The 21,661-nt window shown below is 40.8% G+C and overlaps 1 protein-coding gene across 2 annotated transcripts; it reads right to left on the reverse strand.

Annotated features, from left to right (window-relative positions):
* Nucleotides 1-5,208: 5,208 nt before the first annotated feature.
* Nucleotides 5,209-21,635, reverse strand: mc1r (melanocortin 1 receptor). Of its 2 annotated transcripts, XM_054771276.1 has the most exons (5): nt 19,231-21,635; nt 17,556-17,842; nt 17,310-17,476; nt 15,677-17,243; nt 5,209-9,271 (listed from the first exon to the last, which is right to left on the reverse strand). In XM_054771276.1, the coding sequence occupies exon 5, from the start codon at nt 9,264-9,266 to the stop codon at nt 8,313-8,315; it is 954 nt and encodes a 317-aa protein (XP_054627251.1). In that variant the 5' UTR covers nt 9,267-9,271; nt 15,677-17,243; nt 17,310-17,476; nt 17,556-17,842; nt 19,231-21,635; the 3' UTR covers nt 5,209-8,312. The 2 variants fall into 2 exon arrangements, with proteins under 2 accessions (XP_054627251.1, XP_054627252.1); XM_054771277.1 differs by lacking the exon at nt 15,677-17,243.
* Nucleotides 21,636-21,661: the final 26 nt, after the last annotated feature.

Raw genomic sequence — 21,661 nt, forward strand, 5'->3', positions numbered from 1 at the left:
GTCTGTTTTGTTTTCTGTAATGCATAAACCTGATCTTCCTAGCTTGAGTGACTTTTTTGTTTTCGACAGCTGACTGTGAATAATTGCCTTTGCTGTGAACAGAGCTGCTTTGTGCCACTAAATGAACTAGACGTTCGAGTGCTACCACACCCTGGAAGCATGTGCATTTCAGGCTCTAAAAAAGCATCCCTTTGATGCTATTATTTCCTTTTAAAATAATTCATCTTAATTTGGAAAATTCATTGGAAAGCCGTTCAAAATCTTTGAAGTGGCTGTTTTTGTTTCGAAACAAGAAATCATTTGAGTTGATTTGAAATAGTTTATCTAAAAGTCCAGCGTAAAAAAAAAAATCAAATTGTTTAAAAAGAAGAAATGAAGGAAGCAAAAGAGAAACAGCATTGTGTTGTACAAGCTGGCTGCCCAACGTGCAGGGCTAAGCAATAGATGGACAGAAAAATGTAATCTGGTGCAGTTTGAGAGGCCACATGATCTCAGCCAATCTGGCGAGGTGAAATGCTGTAAATCTCATTCATAAATAGACTCGGCAATCAGGGTTTTTTGTTTTTTTTGTATCACACGGCGCTCTTCCACGTTTCAAGTCCCAAGATCCAGAGATTTCTCAGTGTGAATTAGGTGGGGAGCCAAAGCAAGTACTCGGTGCCAGGCTATGTAATATGGTTGTTAGTATTTAAGTTGTTAGTATGAACATTTCAGCTTATTCTCTTCATTTTATGACTTTTTCCACTATTTTTCCGATTTTTTATGTATTTTTGGGTTTAATTTTAATTCTACAATGTGCAGAGGGCCAATAAAGAACAAGTTCCATGCCGAAAATGGCCCCCGGATCGCACTTTAAACACCCCTGCACCACATCCATCACAAGGAGGTGCAGCAAAAAGCAACGTGTTTGCTGCGTCTTCACCACAATTTGGCCTCACACTCCAATTTCTGTAGGCGGAATCCGAACATAAATGTTCTCCACATGTCCAGGTTCACCATCGGGTACTTGGAGGTACTAGAAGCTCAAAACAAGAGGAAATATCAACAGCAGTAAAGGCTGTCAAAGGCACTGAAGATTTTGCACATTTTACATATGCACATACAGTGTAGGACTGGGCTGCGCTGCTCATGCCACAAATTCATGTGGCTTATACGAAAATGGGTCATCATTTAAAGGGGAACAAAAAGTCACCAGTCACCATTTTTCTTTGAAAATAAGGGACATTTTAAGGGGAAATCCATGCATGGGTGATTTTTGAAATTTTGTGTTATAAAAGGTGCACAAGGGTTGGGGTCAGTGTGTTGGGGGTGGCGCCCCCACATTGCAAACACCAAATGCTGGCAGCTCTGCAGGTACGACTAAACCGGACTTCCAACGCTACAGCCTAACAACAGACGATCATTTGCCAAACAAGCATTTAGAAATGTTAATTACTTCCACGAAGATAAATCCTAAAAGACTTTTTAAAATAAATGCTTTCATTCATTTCCACCCCAGACCATAAAAAAACAATTTACTTCCTTTGGAAATTCCCATCCTTTCAATGGCGTTATTTACGGCAATGCGACCCCCACTTGATCACGGGTTCAATGACGAGCATATCAAATAGCCAATAGACAATCCCACTTAACAATACCTCTTTATTGTTCGACCACAACATGAAAACAGCGGAGCCTATCTGGAGCTTATGTCAGCTGACTTTGGGCGAGTGAAGGTGCACACCCTGCACTCATACCGTATAGACAAACAGCCCTTCACATGCACATTCACATCTATGGACACTTTGGAGCACGAGGGTTCAAACTTTTTGAATCGAGGGCCACATAGTGAAAAATGAAAGAATGCAAGGGCCACTTTGATATTTTGTAAAAAGTTATATACTGGATATTTCAAGAAAAAGCTGCATCTCAGCTTTGTGATGTAGGTGGAAAAGAGTATTATTAGTATGCTTTTTTTCCCCCCATTTTTGCTGTTGTCGTTTTTTTTTCAACCTATATCAACCTTCTTCTTAAAGAAACTTCATAAATTTTCTTCTTGCAAAATTATAATTTTATTACCATAATATTTTGACTGTCTTCCCATATTTAATTTCCCAGAAATTAGAACTTTATTTTGTTTTGTTTGATTTTCATAATATGTTCATATTTTCATAAATAAACAATTTCACCAATGATACGAAAATGACATTATCTCTCCTCATATTTGTTCTTGTAAAATTCTGACTTTTTTTTGTCTAGTTAGAATATTACTTTTTTGTCTTCATATTTTCACTGTCTTAATATTTCAGTTGTCAAGATAGCTGACAACTATCTTGAGTGTGTGTAAGAGGGAATATTATAGTCATGTACTAAATAAGAACAAAAATAACATGAGAGCAACCTGGGGCATCTTAAATAGTATTATAAAGAATAATACTAAGAAAGCAGACTACCCTCACTATTTCATGGTTGGAAACACTAACAGGAATGTCATGAATGCGGTAGTTGAAATGTTTAATGATTATTTTGTAAATATTGGACAAAAACTGGAAGAAGAAATTCCAAAACAAGACACAATTGATGAAGGGAATGATATCATTGATAGGAATCTTAATTCTATGTTTCTCACTGCTGTAACCAAAAAGGAGATCACTGATATTGTTAAACAGTTTAAGGCAAAAACATCAACTGATTGTCATGGAATCAAAATGGAAACAATTAAAAGGGTCATCAATGAGATTGCAGACCCGTTAACATATATTAGTAACTTCAGACTGGAATATTTCCAAGCAAAATGAAAACAACCAAGGTGGTTCCAATTTTCAAAAAAAGAGACAGACACCAATTTACAAATTATCGACCAGTTTCCTTGTTACCACAATTCTCTAAAATTGTGGAGAAGCGATTTAATAATAGGTTGGACAAATTTATTAATAAGAATGAATTATTGGCTAGCAGTCAATATGGTTACAGAGCCAACATTTCAACTTCTATGGCACTGATCGAAATTACGGAAGAAATCACTACTGCTATAGACAACAGAAGATGTGCAGCAGCTGTATTCATGGATCTGACAAAAGCCTTCGATACAATTAATCACACTATCTTAATTTCAAAATTAGAAAGGTACGGAATTAGAGGTTTAGTCTTGAATTGGGTTAAAAGCTATCTAGCAAAGATAGCTTTACAAAACAATTTGTAAAGCTAGGAGAATATACATCTGGGAGTTTATACACCATGTGTGGAGTACCCCAGGGGTCCATACTGGGACCAAAACAGTTTAATTTGTACATTAACAACATTTGTAAAGTAACAAACGACTTAAAATTGGTCTTATTCGCGGATGATACCACTGCTTTCTGTTCTGGCAAAAGTACACAAGAAGTCATTAAAAAGGTCAAGGATGAAATGGTCATATTAAAGTCATGGTTTGACAGAAACAGATTATCCCTGAATTTAAGTACAACTAAAATAATGCTATTTGGAAATAGCATTAGGGATACGTACGACCAAATACAAATAAACGGAGTGGACATTGAAAAAGTGAAAGAATATAAATTCCTGGGGATCATAATAGACCAAAAAATGAGTTGGAAATGTCATATTAAATACATACAACAAAAGGTGGAGAGAAATATTTCTATATTGAATAAAGCAAAATATGTTCTTGATCATAAATCACTCCACACTCTGTACTGTTCCTTAGTATTACCATACTTAATGTATTGTGTGGAGATATGGGGTAATAATTACAAAAGCAATCTTCACTCACTCATTGTACTGCAAAAAAGGTCGGTGAGGATAATTCATAATGCCAAGCATAGAGAACATACAAACCCTTTATTTTTAAAATCACAGATATTAAAATTTGCAGATTTAGTATTCTTTCAAACCGCTAGAATAATGTATAAAGTTAATAATAACTTGTTACCCAAAAACCTCATACAGTATTTTTCAATCAGAGAGGAGAAATATGATCTTAGAGGAAAATTAAACTTAAAACATTTATATGCTAGAACAACGCTGAAAACCCACAGCATTTCTGTATGTGGAATTAAATTATGGAACGGATTGAGCAAGGAACTCAAACAATGTACAGAGATGAGCAAATTCAAAAAACAATACAAGCAGTTGATGTTTGCTAAATACAAGGCAGAAGAGTCTTGATTGTTCTGTCAGGTTTGTTATTTTTTGTTGTTTTTTTTGTTTATAAAAAAAGCTTTGTTCTTTATTTATTTATGTATTTAGTATTATTATTATTATTATTATTATTATTATTATTATTATTATTAATGTATATATATATATATATATATATATATTTGGGCTGTCTTACCGTTATCTATTATGTGTTATCCTGACTATCACAGAAAACATGACATGGAATGCAGGAAGTGAACTACATGTACTGTACAAGATGTAGATTTGGATGGGGGGGTAGGATTAAATAAGCTTTGCTTCTTCCTACTCCTTTTGGACATGTGGAACTATGAAATAATGATAATGATTCATGAGATGTACTCCATGATAACCTTCATGTTCAAATAAACTAAAGCAAACCAAACTTTATTTCCATTTGTACAATTACAGCTGTTTTTTAAATTTTTTGCTATTGTTTTTCTTTTTAATTTTCCAACTTTTTCAGCTTTCGTTTTGTAAATTCCTGTCATAAGTATTACTTTATTCCCATAATATTTTGACTTTATTCTTTTACTTTTTCCACAACAAAATTGCCCAAAATTACGTTATTTGTTGTTTTGTTTGTTTTGCATACTACATTATTACCATTTTACCTCCTCCTTTAATATTTTATGCCACTAAAATGACAATGATAACATTGCTCTGGCTGTAGGGCTGGCTACCGTTGAACAAGATGGAGCACTACGGAATATTAAGTTGCTATGAAAACACAAACACACAACAGCAGCTTGAGGCACCCAGCACATGACTTTGTGCAAGTACTTTTTAGAGAGCTTGAACGTTGAATGACTGTGTTTTTATACACAAAATAAAAACTGCTATGATTTGCTGCTGGCAACAGGGATTGAACAAGAGGCTGTGGAGGCTTGATGACTGGCTAACTCACTGTAACTTGTAACATTTCTTACTTTTATTGGTAACACCATCACTGCTAAACGGCATACGCACAAAAGGACGGGGGCGTTTGTACGTTTTGCCGTCTTTATTTGAGACAAACACAACATGCACACGTGACATTACACACATGATTACGTGACATTCAATGCATTATTGGATTGCAGTAGTTTCAGTTTTTACATAGACTTGAGGGATGTATACACTGAAGTAAATTACAAGTATAATCACAGCATTTACACACCTAGTGCATCAGGTGTACTTGGTAGCATTTAAGGACAAACTCCGGGTGCACCGCACAGTTTAATACTGAGCAGCAAATGCTTGATGCTATAACGGTAAAAATGATAAATACCCACTACTGAAGTCATGGCATTCTTCTTTGTGCACTTACATTCATTTTTCATAGAAAAACTCAACATTCTGGATACTCCCATCATCTTCTTTTGACAAAAAGCCCAAGTGAAACACTTTTTCTGCTTAATCACATATGTGGAAACTCAAAAGATATACAGCTCAATGGACATAATACAAATAAAACGATATGACGTAGATTTTGTCACATTTTTTTCCAGCACGTCAGTTAAGCGAAACATGGAAGAAGAAAGGAAGTCTAATTTTGAATCTTCAGAAAAACGTTTGTAGACGTGCAAAGAAAATACTGCAGCACTTGAAATGTAGTCAATTTATGAAAAATTGCAGTCATTGTTTTTCAACATAATCTAACGTAATTCCACTTCAACTTCTGATTTTCATTTTGTGAATTAAGTATAACAATAATTTTATGAGCACTCCAGACTATTAGATGTGATTTACTGACGCAACATATTTTGACATCGTTTAGTTACAATGAGCTAGAAAACAAAAGAGCATATTTATTATGAACAATAAGCTGTAGGCTCTCTGCAGAAGAGTCATGTGCTACCAGTCCCAGTGCATGAACATGTGCAACAGTCTCAATGCATGCGTGGACGTTGAAATCCATAAAGTCAGGCACAGAAAAAGACACGACCAAAATATCACACAGTTATTCACGGTCAGCAATTTTTAACAGTCTTAGCTGAGTTTGGTACTCTCTCCATTATGGCACCATACACACACACACAAGAGGAAACATTTCCTATTGATGATCTCCGTTGGGCATTTCTGAGTGGAGGTTGCATGTTCACCCCGTGCGTGCGAGGGTTTTCTCCGGGTACTCCCACATTCCAAAAACATGCATGTTAGGTTCATTGGCGACTCTAAATTGTCCATAGGTATGAATGTGAGAGTGAATGTTTTGTCTATATGTGCCCTGCGATTGGCTGCCGACCAGTCCAGGGTGTACCCCGCCTGCCGCCCGAGGTCAGCTGGGATAGGCTCCAGCATACCCCCGTGACCCTAATGAGGAGAAGCGGCATGGAAAATGGATGGGATGGATGGTTTCACGTGATTTTACAAACTACAGTAGGGTGCAGCTTCATATGCCCCTGTGCTCCAATTAGTCGAAAGAAATTTGGAACTTCCGTGAAGAATTCTCATTTTTATGGTTACAGATACAGTAACGTTAGCAACAAACACAGGACCATGGCTGCATTCCAATCGCAGTTTGAGTTGCCCCCATTGACTTCCCCTGGGCACTCGGTATGACATCATTGCTGACGTCATGCGAAGGCCGCTTGCAGAGCCGATGGATGTGGAAGACACTCTGGCTTCTTACGAATAATGATAAATACCTGACGATTATTATTATTATTTCATGTTTTTTGTTATTAAACCCTATTTGTATATTACCTTGTTTTCTTTTTTTGTAAAATGTAATCATTCCGTTTAGGGGAACAAGGTACACAGAATTACAGTAGTTAATGTGGAATGACCCTACCAACCACTACTCATTACTTCCTCATTAGTTCTTCATTAGTTCCTCATTAGTTCCTCAGGAACTACTCTACTCATTAGTTCCTAATTAGTTCCTCAGTAACTACTCTACTCATTAGTTCCTCAGTAACTACTCATTAGTTCCTCATTAGTTCCTCAGTAACTACTCTACTCATTAGCTCCTCAGTAACTACTCTACTCATTAGTTCCTCATTAGTTCATTAGTTTTTCAGTAACTACTCATTAGTTCCTCAGTAACTACTCTACTCATTAGTTCCTCATTAGTTCCTCAGTAACCACTCTACTCATTAGTTCATCAGTAACTACTCATTAGTTCTTCATTAGTTCATTAGTTCCTCAGTAACTACTATAAATGTATGTGCCTTAGTCATTAGTTCCTCATTAGTTCTTCATTAGTTCCCCAGTAAATACTGTATTTTTGTGTACTTTATTGGAAAGTGAGTTTAGTTAAATCTTACAAAAAAAGAAAAGATGGTAAATATACAAGTATCCAACTTTGAAAACCAACTAAAAAAAATTCTATTTAGTTTTAGCTGGTTTCAACAGTTTTAGTTTCAGTTAGTTTCAACAATTTAGTGTTATTGTTTAAAAATACTTATTTTTTTACTGTAATTATGTACTGTCATTATGGGTTTGTTTCTGACACGTTGCCACTGCAAAGGTAGTCAAATACAATAATTACCTTGCTCATTTTATGCATTTTCTTCTTCCAGACAACCGGTGCTTGACGTGCATTATTGCCACCTCATGGATGTTTTTGCTCCACTGCAATGCATTGTGGGTAATATAAACTCTCGAGCGACCATCGATGTTGACTCACTCCCTCAGCCCTCCAAGGGTAGATCTCACCAAGTTAACTTCAGCTTTTTGGAGGAATGGAACGACACTTATGATGGCGATTCCCCCCCGAGGGAAAGTGCCTAGGGGCAGGGGTGTCAAACTCGTGCCATGGAGGGCCGAGACATTGCAGGTCTTCTTTCCAGCCAGTCATTAAAGCAGGTGATTTTAATGATCAACACCTCCTTCAATTTGGGGGAAGGAGCTCATCAATTAAATCACCTGCTGGAGAAACTGGTTGAAGAGAAATCCTGCAGTGTCTCCACCCTCCTTTGACGCGTGTGGCCTAGGGGAAGTCAACGTGGGCAACTCACGCTGCCATTGGAATGCAGCTCGTTTGCTGCAATTCTCTTATTGTATTTGGTCATTTTCAGGCCGTCGCGCTCATATGACGTCATTACACTTCATATTTGTTTCACACAGTTGATATTGTTGGTTAAATTTCATGTTGGAGCAACTTTCAACAAACAAAAATGCATATTATTTGGAACAAATTTAAATCTTGAAGTAAAGTCAGTTGTTGGTCAGATGCCAAAGAAGCAGGAGCACAGGAGCAGCTCCTGCAGTGTTTTGCGCAGCTCCTGGCTCCTGTAGGCGTAGATGAGCGGGTCTATGAGAGAGTTACAGATGATCAGGATGAGGAAGAGGTTAAAGTTCCGGAAGAAGCAATTGCAGAAGGGGCTTGTGGGGCAGGTTAGGATGAGGATGAGGTGCAGGAAGAAAGGTCCCCAGCACACGATGAAGACGCCCAGCAGGATGGTGATCGTGATGCCGCCCTTCATGTTGGTGGATGGGCGCCTCTTCTTGGGGAAGTTGGCGGCGATGCTGCGTGAGTGCATGTGCGCCAGCAGGAACATGTGCAGGTAGAGCACGGCGTTGAAGACCAGGCTGGAGCAGAAGAAGGTCACCAGGCACACGATGACAGCGTTGTCTGTGTGGTAGACAATGAAGAAGATGCTGCAGGTGATGCTGGCCAGCCAAACGGCAGCGATGATGGTCACGGCCCGCTGTTTGGTCATGATGCTGTGGTAGCGCAGCGCATAGAAGATGGTGATGTAGCGGTCTGCCGCGATGGTGCTCAGGAAGGAGAGCGATGACACCACCGAGCTGCAGATCATCACGTCGATGATGTTGTCCAGGTGACGCAGCATACCCGGTTGCACGTCCATCAAGCCGTGGTCGTGCAGCAGCATGACGATGGTCTCCACCACATTACTGACACTCACCAGCATGTCGGACACGGCGAGGCAGCAGATGAAGTAGTACATGGGTGAGTGCAGGTTGCGGTTCTTAATGATGGCCACCACCACCAAAATGTTCTCCAGCAGGCTGATGAGGCCAAGTGACAGGAAGAGCTCCTGTGGGATCTGCAGCTGGAGGCACTCTATGGAGCTTGTGTTGGTTTCATTGTCCTGCGTAATATCTCCAAAATAGTCGTGTATGAAGTGGTTACCCTGGGAACTGTTGGAAAACTCCATAGCTCCTGAAGAAAAGAGACGCACAGTTAAAGTCACACTAGATTACTCGTCAAGTTTGAGTGTCTATTAGTAAAATAGATGCCTTTAATGACAGACAGGTGAGGCGGATAGTACTCTGCCACGCGTGAAGGGAGCGCACTGTATTATATTAGTCAAACATATTGAAAGACAAGTTAAAAGTAGTATTCTGGTCACTAGTGATGCTACATTGATGAGACATGACTCCTCCCATTCTGTGTGGACGTGGTAAGTTTTTGGCTTCCTACTTTGCCTTTTTTTCTTCGCATGCTATGTTTAAAGCAGCGACTGTCTCTTATGTCCTGCAGCAATCCCGTAGCCTGTGCAATACAGGTGTAAACAAAGAATAATCAGAGTGTAAACATGAATATAGTGGTGTTATTTAATGTCTACAGGGATCTAATAATGGTAACAAATTGTATTTAGAAAGCCATAAACAGGTTTTCTATGCTCTAACTATAAAAATAGTCAATGTATTAATACTGAATCTTACTTCACGTGAATTCACTTATTGCAGTTGGATTGGAACCAATTAACTGCGACACTGACTCCAAAGGAGTGTTCTATAGTTTGGTCATTGATATGTAGTATTTTACGCTGGTCACTAGGTGTCAGTAATGTTACACTGATAAGACACCTTTAGCCATCGCAGGAAGTAACCGCAACGAAGAACTCTCCCGATGCTAACATGTCTGTATGACGTCTTAATGGCTTATTTTGTGCCTTTTATGTCTACTATATTTCATGTCCGGAGTGTCACGATCTTCGAAGATGTCAAGTGCTTGACCCCCAATATGCAGAGACGGGCGGCGGTGGTGAAAAATACAAATAAATAAAATCAACAGAAAGCAAGAACGGTAAAATGCTCTGTGAACACACACACACACACACACACACACACACGGAAGACTCGGGCTGTAGCAACAGGCAAGGGAACCGTCTTAGGTGACAGCCTGGGTGAGGTACACATAGGTAGTGAGCAAAGATACAATGAACCAGCTTTTAAACCCCACTAACTGCGATTGTGGCCAGCTGTGCAACATACCATTGGGGTGAAGCGGCTGCAGCTTCCCCTCAGCAGGAAGCACAGCGCATCAAAATAAAGCACGCAGGACAGGAAGTGCTCGCGCCTGTCCTGCGGAACATGACAAAGAGGGCTCTAATAAGGTTCAAACTATATTTAGAAGGTCATAATCAGGTTTTCTATGCTCTAACTACGACAAATATTATTAATAAGCACCCCTATTTAGCAAAAATTCATTTATCACGGTGGGGTCTGGACCCAGTTACCCACAACAAATGGGGGATTACACATGGGGTCCAACTTCCGTCATACATCTTCTATGCCACTTATCCACACTAGGGTCGTGGGTATGCTTGAGCCTATCCCACCTGACTTTGGGCGAGAGGTGGGGTACACCCTGGACTGGTCGTCGGGTCCAATTTATTGGTTGCAACTCGTCTAGATAAGGAAGTGCGCACCTTTATTCAGTGACCTTATTCTCCAACTGCTCACAACCCTTTTCAAAGATGGAACATCTCTTTATAGCGCTAACACTTGCGTACCCAAACCTGGGATACAAACCAAGGCCCCTAAACGACTGCCAACTGGGTGAGAGACATGCTCCCGAGTGTCCATCACAGAGGACATTTTAACTGACTTGGACGAAGGCATTGAAGACTGACAACAGACTGTCTGGACGCCGAGATCGAGACCTCAAGGGAGTATATGGACCGTGTTCTCACATGGAAAGTTCATTCCACTGGCGTTGTTGAAAGATCACTGGAGGCAACAAGGGAGCCTGTGGGATGGTGAGTCAGTGACGGGCGCACTGGTTCAAATGTATCACAGTCCAGATAAACTGTTACACTTCCCTAGCTAATCATAGCCAAGTATGATGGTGAAATAAGCCAGTGGCAGGAATTCTGGGACCGGCAAGTTTACTTACCTCAGATCTTACCTGACTGGAGCAGCTAGAACTAGGGCTGCACGATATTGGAAATTAGTGTGATATGCGATATGGGTGTCTAGTTTTGCGATAACGATATTATTGCAATATTTTTTCTTTCACCTGAAAATACAATCAGCATGAACTATGTTAAAAAAAATGTATCAAAAAAGCAAAACAAAGCAATTAAGCTGGCAACCCAATTCCAAATGTAGTACGGAACAAATATTTACCTTTATTTTGACCTTTAAAGTATTGACTAAAGTTGCTTATTCTAGTATTTTGCAGACAAAATAAAAAAAATCACTCACCTATTTCAAATGTTGCATTTATTTGCATTATAACACATTAATACGTTCATGTGCATTTTTCATGCAATCTGGAAACACTTTGATGCAAAAGCTTGGACAAAACCTACAACATTCAGTTTTTGTACCTGGAAAAATAAAATCTTTAAACTTAAAGTGCAATTGGCAAGCACTTTGAAGCAAGCGCTTTACAACAAATTAACACTGAAAACACGCCCATGCTGTTTTGTACCTAAAATATTCATTTTTAACCTTCCCATTCACCAAATCGTACAGTTGTGTGCCAACAGACTTTCTATGTTGTTTATACATAAAAAGTGTCATAAAAAGTTCACTGAATGCAAATTATTTCAGTGCCAAAACATGAACAAATCTCAACAGTAGTGAACTACTTCAAATTTTTTGGCCAGGAAAACCAACATATTGACATTGTCAGCTTTTAAACAAGTCCGTTGGCATGTAACAACATTACCCGATGTACTAAAAAGTCTCTCTGAAGGTGAACTACTTGCTATTATGCTGAGGTATTTTCTGGCCAATTTACTGAACTGCGTGTAGTTGACCTGATAAACTTGCCGCCAAGATAGAGGTTCATCTTTGCTGTCAGGGGGTGGGAGACATGAGGTAGCAGTTGAGTTCCGCTTCCACCGCATGTGATGATGCTGTAGTAGATGTTGGAGCTGGGACACACTTGAAAAAACTGCCCAGGGATTTTTTTGGACTTCTTTTGGATGTCTTCTGGATCCAAGTTGTCATGTTGAGCATCCTGGCTTTGCTCCTTAAATATACAATTTGAAATGATTAAATTAGATTGTTACAAAAAAAATATGTAGTTTGAACAGATGACTGTGTTGATGACACGATTTACCTTTGGGAATAATGCTTACATTTCTGAAGTCACTCGGGTTTTGATGTTGTGCAATTTGTCACTGGTGATGTAGGCCTGCCTTAAACTGAGAATCCATGAAGCAGGCCATGTCTGACAGTTCTTGAGTGGCTGTGTCGTCATATTTAGAGCTCAAATAGTCCAGAATCTTTTTCTTGGTGGATTTTGTCAAAGGACTGAGGTGTTGAAAACATGGAGTACTGGTTTCACATACGAAACTTTCACTTGTAGAGGCTGCAAAGCCCGGTTTATGGATTCCCGAACATCTACGTCCTGCCAAGTTGTAATCAAACGTCTGGACTTCTTATCAGCTGACAGGACATCACTCAGGGGTCTCTGCTGCCCAAGAACACTCTGAATAGTCTGTTGTCTGGACCCCCACCTTGTGGGGCATTCTGTTATTAGTGCGTGCTCTGGGAGGTTGTGTTGTTTTTGTGCTTTTTTTCAGGGCAGTCTTCTCCCTCCAACTATGGGAGAAGTGCCCCACCAACTTCTTGCAAAGTCCAACAGATCTTGTAATGCGTTCATCACCTTTGACTGCGTTCTCTGAAACAAATGACAAACAAAAAACAAGAAAAGCTTACTAGATTAATACACTTTTTACTGAAATAAATGCATCATTAATTCCAAGTTATACAATAACACTATACAGTATAAAAAAAATGAAGTTCAGAGTGGTCACTAAAGTGTAATAACATTAACAATATTCATATTATATTGACATGTCAAATGTAAAGATTAAACACATAAACACTCACCGATTGCCAGATGCAAGTGATGGCCAAAGCACTGCAGTCTGACCCAGTTGTTGACCTCAGCAGCCTTCACCACATTCGCTCCGTTGTCTGTGGTGATGGCCACTTGTTTGTGTTCTGGCAAGTTCCACTTGGTTAAAACATCCCGCAGGGCAGCAGCAATGTTTTCACCCGTGTGTGAGTCCGGGAAGCACGTAAGCAACTTCCAGCCGGCGTGCAATAAGGTCAAAATTATTTGTCAAAAAGTGCACAGTAAAGCTCAGATAGGCCTCAGTGGTTCCAGTGGACCACAAGTCGGTGGTGCTCGCATAAAAATCCACCTCACGAAGCTCGGCCTTTACAGACTTCACACGTGTGTCGTACAACACGGATGCAAGGAAGAAATGCATTATTTATGCATTAATTAAGAGAACTTATCATGCATCTTTTCGATATGGATATCGCACTTGCCAATATCGCAATGATGATATTTTTTCGATATATCATGCAGCCCTAGCTAGAACTATAGCAGGACTCGCAACAACAGATGAAGATGATGATGCTGCCATAGAGTTACTCCAGACCCACTTTGGGAGGAAAGACAGCCGCGTACCCCTTCTCACTTCCTGGTTGGTAAACGCTTGACTTCCTTACCTCCAAAGACTGTGCCTTCAACAGTTCCAGCCACAGCAAATCGTGAGGAGCTGGGTCGAAGGTGGAAATACCGGCAAAGACTTTAGACTAGCCTGTGGAACGACTGGTGCAGAGACTACTTGATAGACTTGAAACCAGCCCACAAATGTAAGACTCCTATCCATACAGCAATAAGTACGATATGATGTACTGAGATGGGGATGATAATGCACCCAGACAGACCTGGAAAACGGGTAGAATAGCAGAGGTTTTTCCAGGCAGGGATGGTCTAATATGTTTGTGTACTGTTAGCACTTCTACAGGTAGCATGTTAAGAAGACCTGTTCAGTGTTGATGGCAATATTACTCCGATGGTGATGAACAGTCATTGGGGGGGAGGATGTAACTTATTCTAAAAGTGTTTTCAGAAATATTATTTGTGAGAAATGTTATTTGAATGGTACACAAAATGTCTTATTTATGTATTAGTGGTTAGCATGTTGGCCACACAGTCACAGTCTGGAGATCGGGAAGACCTGGGTTTGATTCTCCCTGGGGCATTTCTGTGTGGAGTTTGCATGTTCTCCCCGTGTGTGCGTGGGTTTTCTCCGGGTACTCCGGTTTCCTCCCCTCTTCCAAAAAACATGCATGTTAGGTTAATTGATGACTCTAAATTGTCCATATGTATGGATGTGAGTGTTAATGGTTGTTTGTCTATATGTGCCCTGCGATTGGCTGGCGACCAGTCCAGGGTGTACCCCCGCCTGTCACCCGAAGTCAGCTGGGATAGGCTCCAGCATGCCCCTGCGACCCTAATGAGGAAAAGCGGCATGGATGGATGGATGGATTTTGGTAAACCGTATGTACCTTATTGTGAAGGCCACTCGACAGGATGTTGTATGTGTATCCGCCATCTTGACAAAACAAAACATCGCTTGCGGCTGCTGCCTTGTGGCTTTCAATAAAAAAGGTCAACATTTAGTTCCAGAAACGACATCAGTCGCTGTCATCATTGAGAAGCTTTCACTCCGCTGCGGGGGGGGGGATATAATCCTCTGCGACCTCTTGAACTTAACTACAGCTACAAGCTCCAGTGAAGCCTCTTGCATTTAAACTGGTGAGCAAAGTATCCCAACGTATCGTCACTCCCCAACAGCAAGCCATTATGTCAGCATGCGAGTGTCATATGTGTGTTCAATTTTTTTTTGCCCTCACTGGTAAATATGTCAAGTAAAAGCATTAACGGAGATGACATCAAAAATACCAACAAGCTGTTTGCACAGTCAATAGCACAGCAGTATAGAGTATCCTCTGCATTGCCTTGTACCATGCCATGCCATGCCAACGTTATCTATAAAGCCCTTTAACCAACAACCACAGTGGAAGACAAAGGGTTGTACATCAGAATAAGTCACATGTAGGAAAACATCAAGAGAAACATTAAAACAAACATGACATATATAAAGTATAGTTAGAAAACAGAGGGAAAAGCACATGGCCTAACATTTAAAATGTTATATTAAGTATAAAATAGTCCAAAAAAAATAAAAAATTATGTCAAATGTATCACATTGTAATTGAGTGAACCGCACCAATCATATAATCGGGAGTAGCTTAAGCTACGAATAAATGTATTCATTTTTTTTTTGCATCTTTTAGAGTCAAAAATGTATTGTTGGTAGGTAAAATAACACTGGAAATGAGAGAAATTGCATGGTTTGGTAATAAAGTAACACCGGAAAAAACAAACACTGGGGAAAAACGTAGAGTCAATTTAAGTTGGTTTTCGTCACTGCCTTTAGACCTAAACAGCTTGATATTTAATTCTCTCAACGCAATAATTGAATTTTTCATTTTTATATTTCAAGGTGTTGGAACGTACCAGTGGTCAGCGGCGAAAGTGCGTCTCTTCGGCTGCTTCTTTAGGGATGCAAGCTTTCTAACACCAACATCCAGAAAAAGTATTGATCCCAAATCATGTTCTTTGTTCGGCACGATGAAGGTGCCTGTTCCGTCTCTTGTGGCAAAGCTTGTACAGATTTTACAGCACCAGGACCAGCATGACGCGAGTGTTTTGGTACAGGGAGAGAGTGGAGAAGTGATTTGGTCCTGGTGTTGGACTCCAGTGACATTGAGACTGGGGACTCCTCCTTGCTTGCTGACATCATCAGGTTTCATGGTGATGATGAGCAAGCAGTTTAGGGAAAAAATAAAGGATGAGCATGTCAGAATATTCATGCTTTAATCCAGTTACTTGCTTCTTTTTAGATTAAATATTCTTCATCTTCAAACTTGTTCTGCACACAATAATGGTCCCGATCACTCTCTTTGTTGACAGCTTTTACTTTACAAAAAAATGTGAGCACATTATTTGTGCATATACGTCTGAGACACTCAAGACTGTGCTGTACATTGAAGCATGGCAATATGTTTCAGCATGTGATGCTTGCAGTAAAATTGACCTACATACTGTATGTGGTGTGAGCATCAAAAAGGCTCCTCTACGTACTTACTAAGTCTAGTTTGTTCAAAAAAAAGTCATTAGTGTTGAGGTAAAAATAAATAAATAAATAAAAGTAGGGTGCACCTACAACTGATTACTAAGAAGCCTGACCTGCCAATTCCATACACCTTCAATGTTCCAATCTTATGTTGCTGAAAAACATTGACCAATACCCATGAAACAATACAAACATGTTGTCTTAACTGCACATGAGGTGGTTCTCTCAAAAATAAATGAAAAGTTTGGAAAATTGATGTCTATACTAGTGATTTCCAATTCTACTATGATGGAATTGTACTTCTGTTGATGTGTTCCAGTCAGAATAAAGTTTAAAAAGAGTGTCAGACTTTGTGTCACTGTGTGGGGGCGTTACACTGCGCCTCCGTCTGCTGTGATAACATAGGGGTGGCTTAGCATGATGCTCATGCGTTAATTAGGCTAAAAAGTTTTAATGTAATTAATGAAATAAATGAGTTCTCAATCCTTCTCAATCCCACTGACATACCTTCCATAGAGGGAGCATAGTCGGAGGACATGAACGCAGACTGAGGCTGAGGTATCTGGGGTAATCATAACACTCCTCGGTGGCAAAACTCCGGGGGTGGATGAGTTTCGCCCCGAATTCTCTGGATGTTGAGGGACTGTCTTGACTGACACGTCTTTTCAACATTGCGTGGAAGTCAGGAACAGTACCCCTGGATTGGCAGACGGGGGTTGTGGTCCCCCTTTTCAAGAAGGGTGACCGAAGGGTGTGTTCCAACTATACGGGGATCACATTTCTTGGCACAGCCAAGGCGTCGACAGGATCGAGTTTGAGGGCCTTAGGATCTCGTCTCTGCTAATTGCAGGCGATGTGGTCCCAATGACCTTATCAACCTTTCGTGTTTACTGGGGAGGTTTGCAGCTGAGTGTGAAGCTTCTGGGATGGGACTCAACGCCTCCAAATCTGAGGAAATGGTTCTCAGTCAGAAAAGGGTGGATTGCACCCTCCGAGTTGGGAGTGAGGTCTTACCCCAAGTGGAGGAATTCAAGTATCTCGGGGTCTTGTTCACGAGTGAGTGAAGGTTGGAGCATCAGGTCGACTGGCGGATCGGCGCAGCGCTGTACTGGACCGTCGTGGTGAAGAGAGAGCAGAGCTGGATGTGTGTATGTTCCCTCCATCGCCTGTATGGTCATGAGCTTTGGGTCGTCACCGAAAGTACAAGATTGCGTTACAAGCAGCTGAAATGAGTTTCTTCTGAAGGGTGGCTGGACTCACCCCAAGAGATAGAGTGAGAAGCTTGGTCATCCAGGAGCGGCTCAGAGTAGAACCGTTGCTCCTTCACATCGAGAGGAGCCAGCCGGAGGCCTCCCTGTTCAGGTGTTGTGGGCATGCGCAGTCGGGAGGAGGCCCCGGAGCAGACCTAGGACACTCTGGAGGGATTATGTCTCACAGCTGGCCTGTGAATGCCTTGGTGTCCTCCTGGTGGAACTCAAAGAGGTGGCCGGAGACCGCGAGGTCTGGTCTTCCCTACTCAGACTGCTGCCCCCGTGACCCGGACCCAGCTAAGCAGAGAAAAATGGATGGATGGGGCGCCATTAACACGTTATTTTTGACAGCCCTAATTCTTATGTAACCTTGTACGCATGTTCAACAACAAGCCTGCCTTGTGCGACAACGTTCGAATTGAATGGTAATGTTTTGTTTTTTTCCCCAAACATGCATACAAGGTTACATTGAAGTACACCACGTTTTTAGTAAACGGTTGGTGTCTGATAAATCATATTTCACAAGGGTTTGGCTTAATCAGTTGAGGGGAAATTCTAAATGTTCTTTTCTCAGAAAAACTTGTCAGCAGACATGCTAGCTGTAGCTTCATCAAGTGTGCGGTTTTGTAGCTTTTGACTATGTTTGTCCTTTGCTTGTTTTATTACAATGATGCTGTGCAGCAGCGGTGGCGCCAACAGGCTCAAACAGCCTCTGACTTCCACACGTCACTGCTTCTGGGCTCTTCTTGGCTCATCACATCACATGAACCGTCCTCTCAAACTCCAACTATAGCTTCAGGTTAACTGAAAACAATGACATCATTTTGCCATCAAGAACACTGTATTTCTTCATGCGGATCTATAGGACAGCGGCCATTTGTGGTACACAAGCTGTCCAGTCCTGAGATGGTGGTAAGTGGACTGAATGGCTCATGAACGTCCAATAATGTCGATACACATTAAATAGTTTTGTCTTGGATATTTTACAGAAAACCTAAAGTAAGCAAGGCCCTGTCATTTTTCATTCTGCCAGATGGAAACCACATAGCCTTCAGGGCTACTTTGCAGACTCGTGATGTGACATAAGAAATCTGAGCATCTCACTTGATCTCTACATTCACCGTCACCAGCCATAACATAGGCCATCAATTATTTTCTGTCATGCCCCCACTGGGAGAAAATGTTTTCATGCTATTGACAAATTTAAATCTATCTGTACTATAGAGACTGAACTTGAAACTGAAACCAGCGAAATGCAACAAAATGGAGGGCAGTGAAGCATACAAGCATATTCGAGAGTCAAATTGCATGCTGAGTACGACAAATTAGTACTGTACATGTTGGCAGGTCTACACTAATATTGAAAGTCCTCCCTGCCTCTCACACCCACCCTGACAGTTCACCGCGCCCCCTCCCCCATGGGGGCCCACCACACTGTTTGAGAAGCACTTCATTAGGCACACTTGCAGTCAAGTGCAGGGGTCTCCAACAGGTAGCCCACCCCTGATTTTGAGTAGCTCAAACAATATTTGATTAAATTCTTAGTATTTTGTTTTAAATCAATGTTAAATTCAGAAATTGTCTCTATTTGATAACAAATTACCACAAAATAGCATATTATAAACAATGATCACACTGTTTGAGTGGAGATCTGCTTCGAAAATAAAGTACAGTTTAAATCTTACCATTGTAACAGATGCCAGCTGGTGCAACTGTGCCACAGTTGGTAAACCTCACTCCCTCACGCCTTAGGAGTCGTGCTAGACATTGAGTTGACAGCCCAGGCTTTTTGCTCGATGGCTAGCGCTCCTGACTCTCATTCAGCTGACCCTAATTTGAACCTGGGAAGAACACGGGACTGGCTGGACCAGGCCAGTTACACTAGTCATAAAATAAAACACAAATAGCTCACCTCTCCTTTCTTTTTGTGAAGTTGCTGTGTGAGTGATGAAGGTTGAAGACCCCTCATCTCATGAGATCCAGTCCCTGAGGTACTGAGAGCTGTCTTAAATTTGGTCGATCAAAATGGAGCATTATCATTACCTTTCTTTGTAAAAGGAGTGTTGTAGCAAAAGATGATTGACATTGTTAGGATTGTGCACATCCTGGAATAAAAGGAGATCAATCTTACCAAAATCACTTGTAGTGGAGCAGAAGACAGGTACTCAGCGGAAAGCTCAGCAAACAATTGTAACATATGTGACACAAACATGTAGCAACACGAGCTGAGGCCCTCAGCTACCTCAAGTGTCTTGCATTATCATTCAAACTCAATGGGGTTCTTCATAGCAAAAGTCCTTCAAAGTTACAGAAAGTGACAGAAAAACAGATGGACCAGGGACAGAGCCAATGTCGAGAGGGTGGGTCGCACATGATGGTAAGACTAATGTAGGTAGCAGTGACGCAGTGGTGGTCTGGGTAGGCGTTACTGTTGCCATAATCCAGGACTTGAAAAAAGATCCCCCAGGAGAACATCCACCAATTCATCAAGAGCATGCCCAGACAGTGTAGGGAGTGCATACAGACATGTGAAGGCCATACACACAACAAAGTCACATTATGAATTGTCTTCACAGAAGCTGGATTAGACTGTGGCCTCATTTTGAGCCCGTCCTGTGTATACGCCCACCACTTCATGTAGAACAGCTTGGTAAAAAAAAAAGCAGGCTTTGCTACACATCTTAAAGTAAAGCCTGCAGCTTTACTTCTTCTTCAGTGAACAGGCTAACCTAGCATGATATGCGGGACTATTTGATAAAAATCTTGACAAGTAGTATAGGACCTATCAAAAAAAACATCTACAGTAATGTTTTAGGTACGATCTTGTTCTTAATTAGTGACAACAACTACAGACTAGCGCAGATTTAAAAAGAGAAGAATGAGTATTCAGAATGATTGATGCAATTACCTCTACTGATGATGAAACATTTCTGCCATATACAAGGCATGTAGCTTACTTCTTTGATTTTTCTAAACTGCAGATGTATGAGAACTAACTCAATAGACAACAGCAGAACATCATTGGACATAGTCAAGCAAGTTAGCCACTGTGTGATGGGCATTTTTGCCCATACCGATATTGTCCAACTTTCCAACCAAATTTCCTATTCCGATATCAACCAATACCGATATGTGTAACGTCACATATCTCCTGTTGTAAAAGGACTGGACTGGTCAGGACTGGACCTATTACCGTTTTATGTATCATTATTATTTATGTATTATTGCACTACAAACTTGACATGATCTGTTCTGTATTTATTTATTCTTATTCTATTTTCCTTATCTCTCATGTCTTGCCTTGGTTGTTTTATTTTGTGATTAAGTTCATTATGATATTTTTGCAGAGCTGGTGGAAATGTGAATTTCTCTTGGAGATCTACCTTTCCCCCCCCCCCCGATATTGTCCACCTCTCAATTCACGATATTTGTAACATATCTCCTACTGTGGAATTAACACAGCCGCCACGAGTGGCTGCCTTTCAAGCAGCTCTGTTTGTTTATTCAAGAGCATTTTTACGTGCCATGACAGCAACGTCCCGCATCGGTGTGATTCCCTGTCTAAGCATTGATATTGAGGCGGCAGAGCCGGGGGTAAGATGAAAGTCACGCGACTAGCAAGGAAGTCAAGATTCAAGCCTTCGATACCTTCTGTTATCATAGGAAACGTGAACTCACTACCAAGCAAGATCGACAAGCTGGCAAGAATGTCAAGACCTTCAGGGAGTGCAGCTCATTTGTGCTTCACTGTATAGCTAACAGCTAGCGTCCCAAATGCTAACGTGGGGAGCTCGCCGACTTCAGGGCAGTCAGAACGGACAGGAAGACAAGAGCCTGTAAAAAGCGAAAAGAAGGTGGGCTTGCACTGTATGTAAATAAACTGTGGCGTCATCCTGGCCATGTGAACATTAAAATGTCCATCTATACAGCATTCAATTTTTATTTATTTATTTTTAATCGGTTTTCATTACTGGGAAAAAACCCAATACCGAGATTCACCAATATCACATTTTTATGCTAATATCGGCCGATAATATCTGAGGCCCGATATTATCGGACATCCGTAGTATCTACACCACAAAAATGAACAATGACAACAAACACTTTGCAGCCCAG

Source organism: Dunckerocampus dactyliophorus, chromosome 3 (genome assembly GCF_027744805.1).
Source record: "Dunckerocampus dactyliophorus isolate RoL2022-P2 chromosome 3, RoL_Ddac_1.1, whole genome shotgun sequence".
NCBI classification, from domain to species: Eukaryota; Metazoa; Chordata; class Actinopteri; order Syngnathiformes; family Syngnathidae; genus Dunckerocampus; species Dunckerocampus dactyliophorus.

Coding starts and splice junctions, on each gene's coding strand:
- mc1r (XM_054771277.1), bottom strand. CDS start 9,266: ATGGAGTTTTCCAACAGTTCCCAGGGTAACCACTTCATACACGACTAT.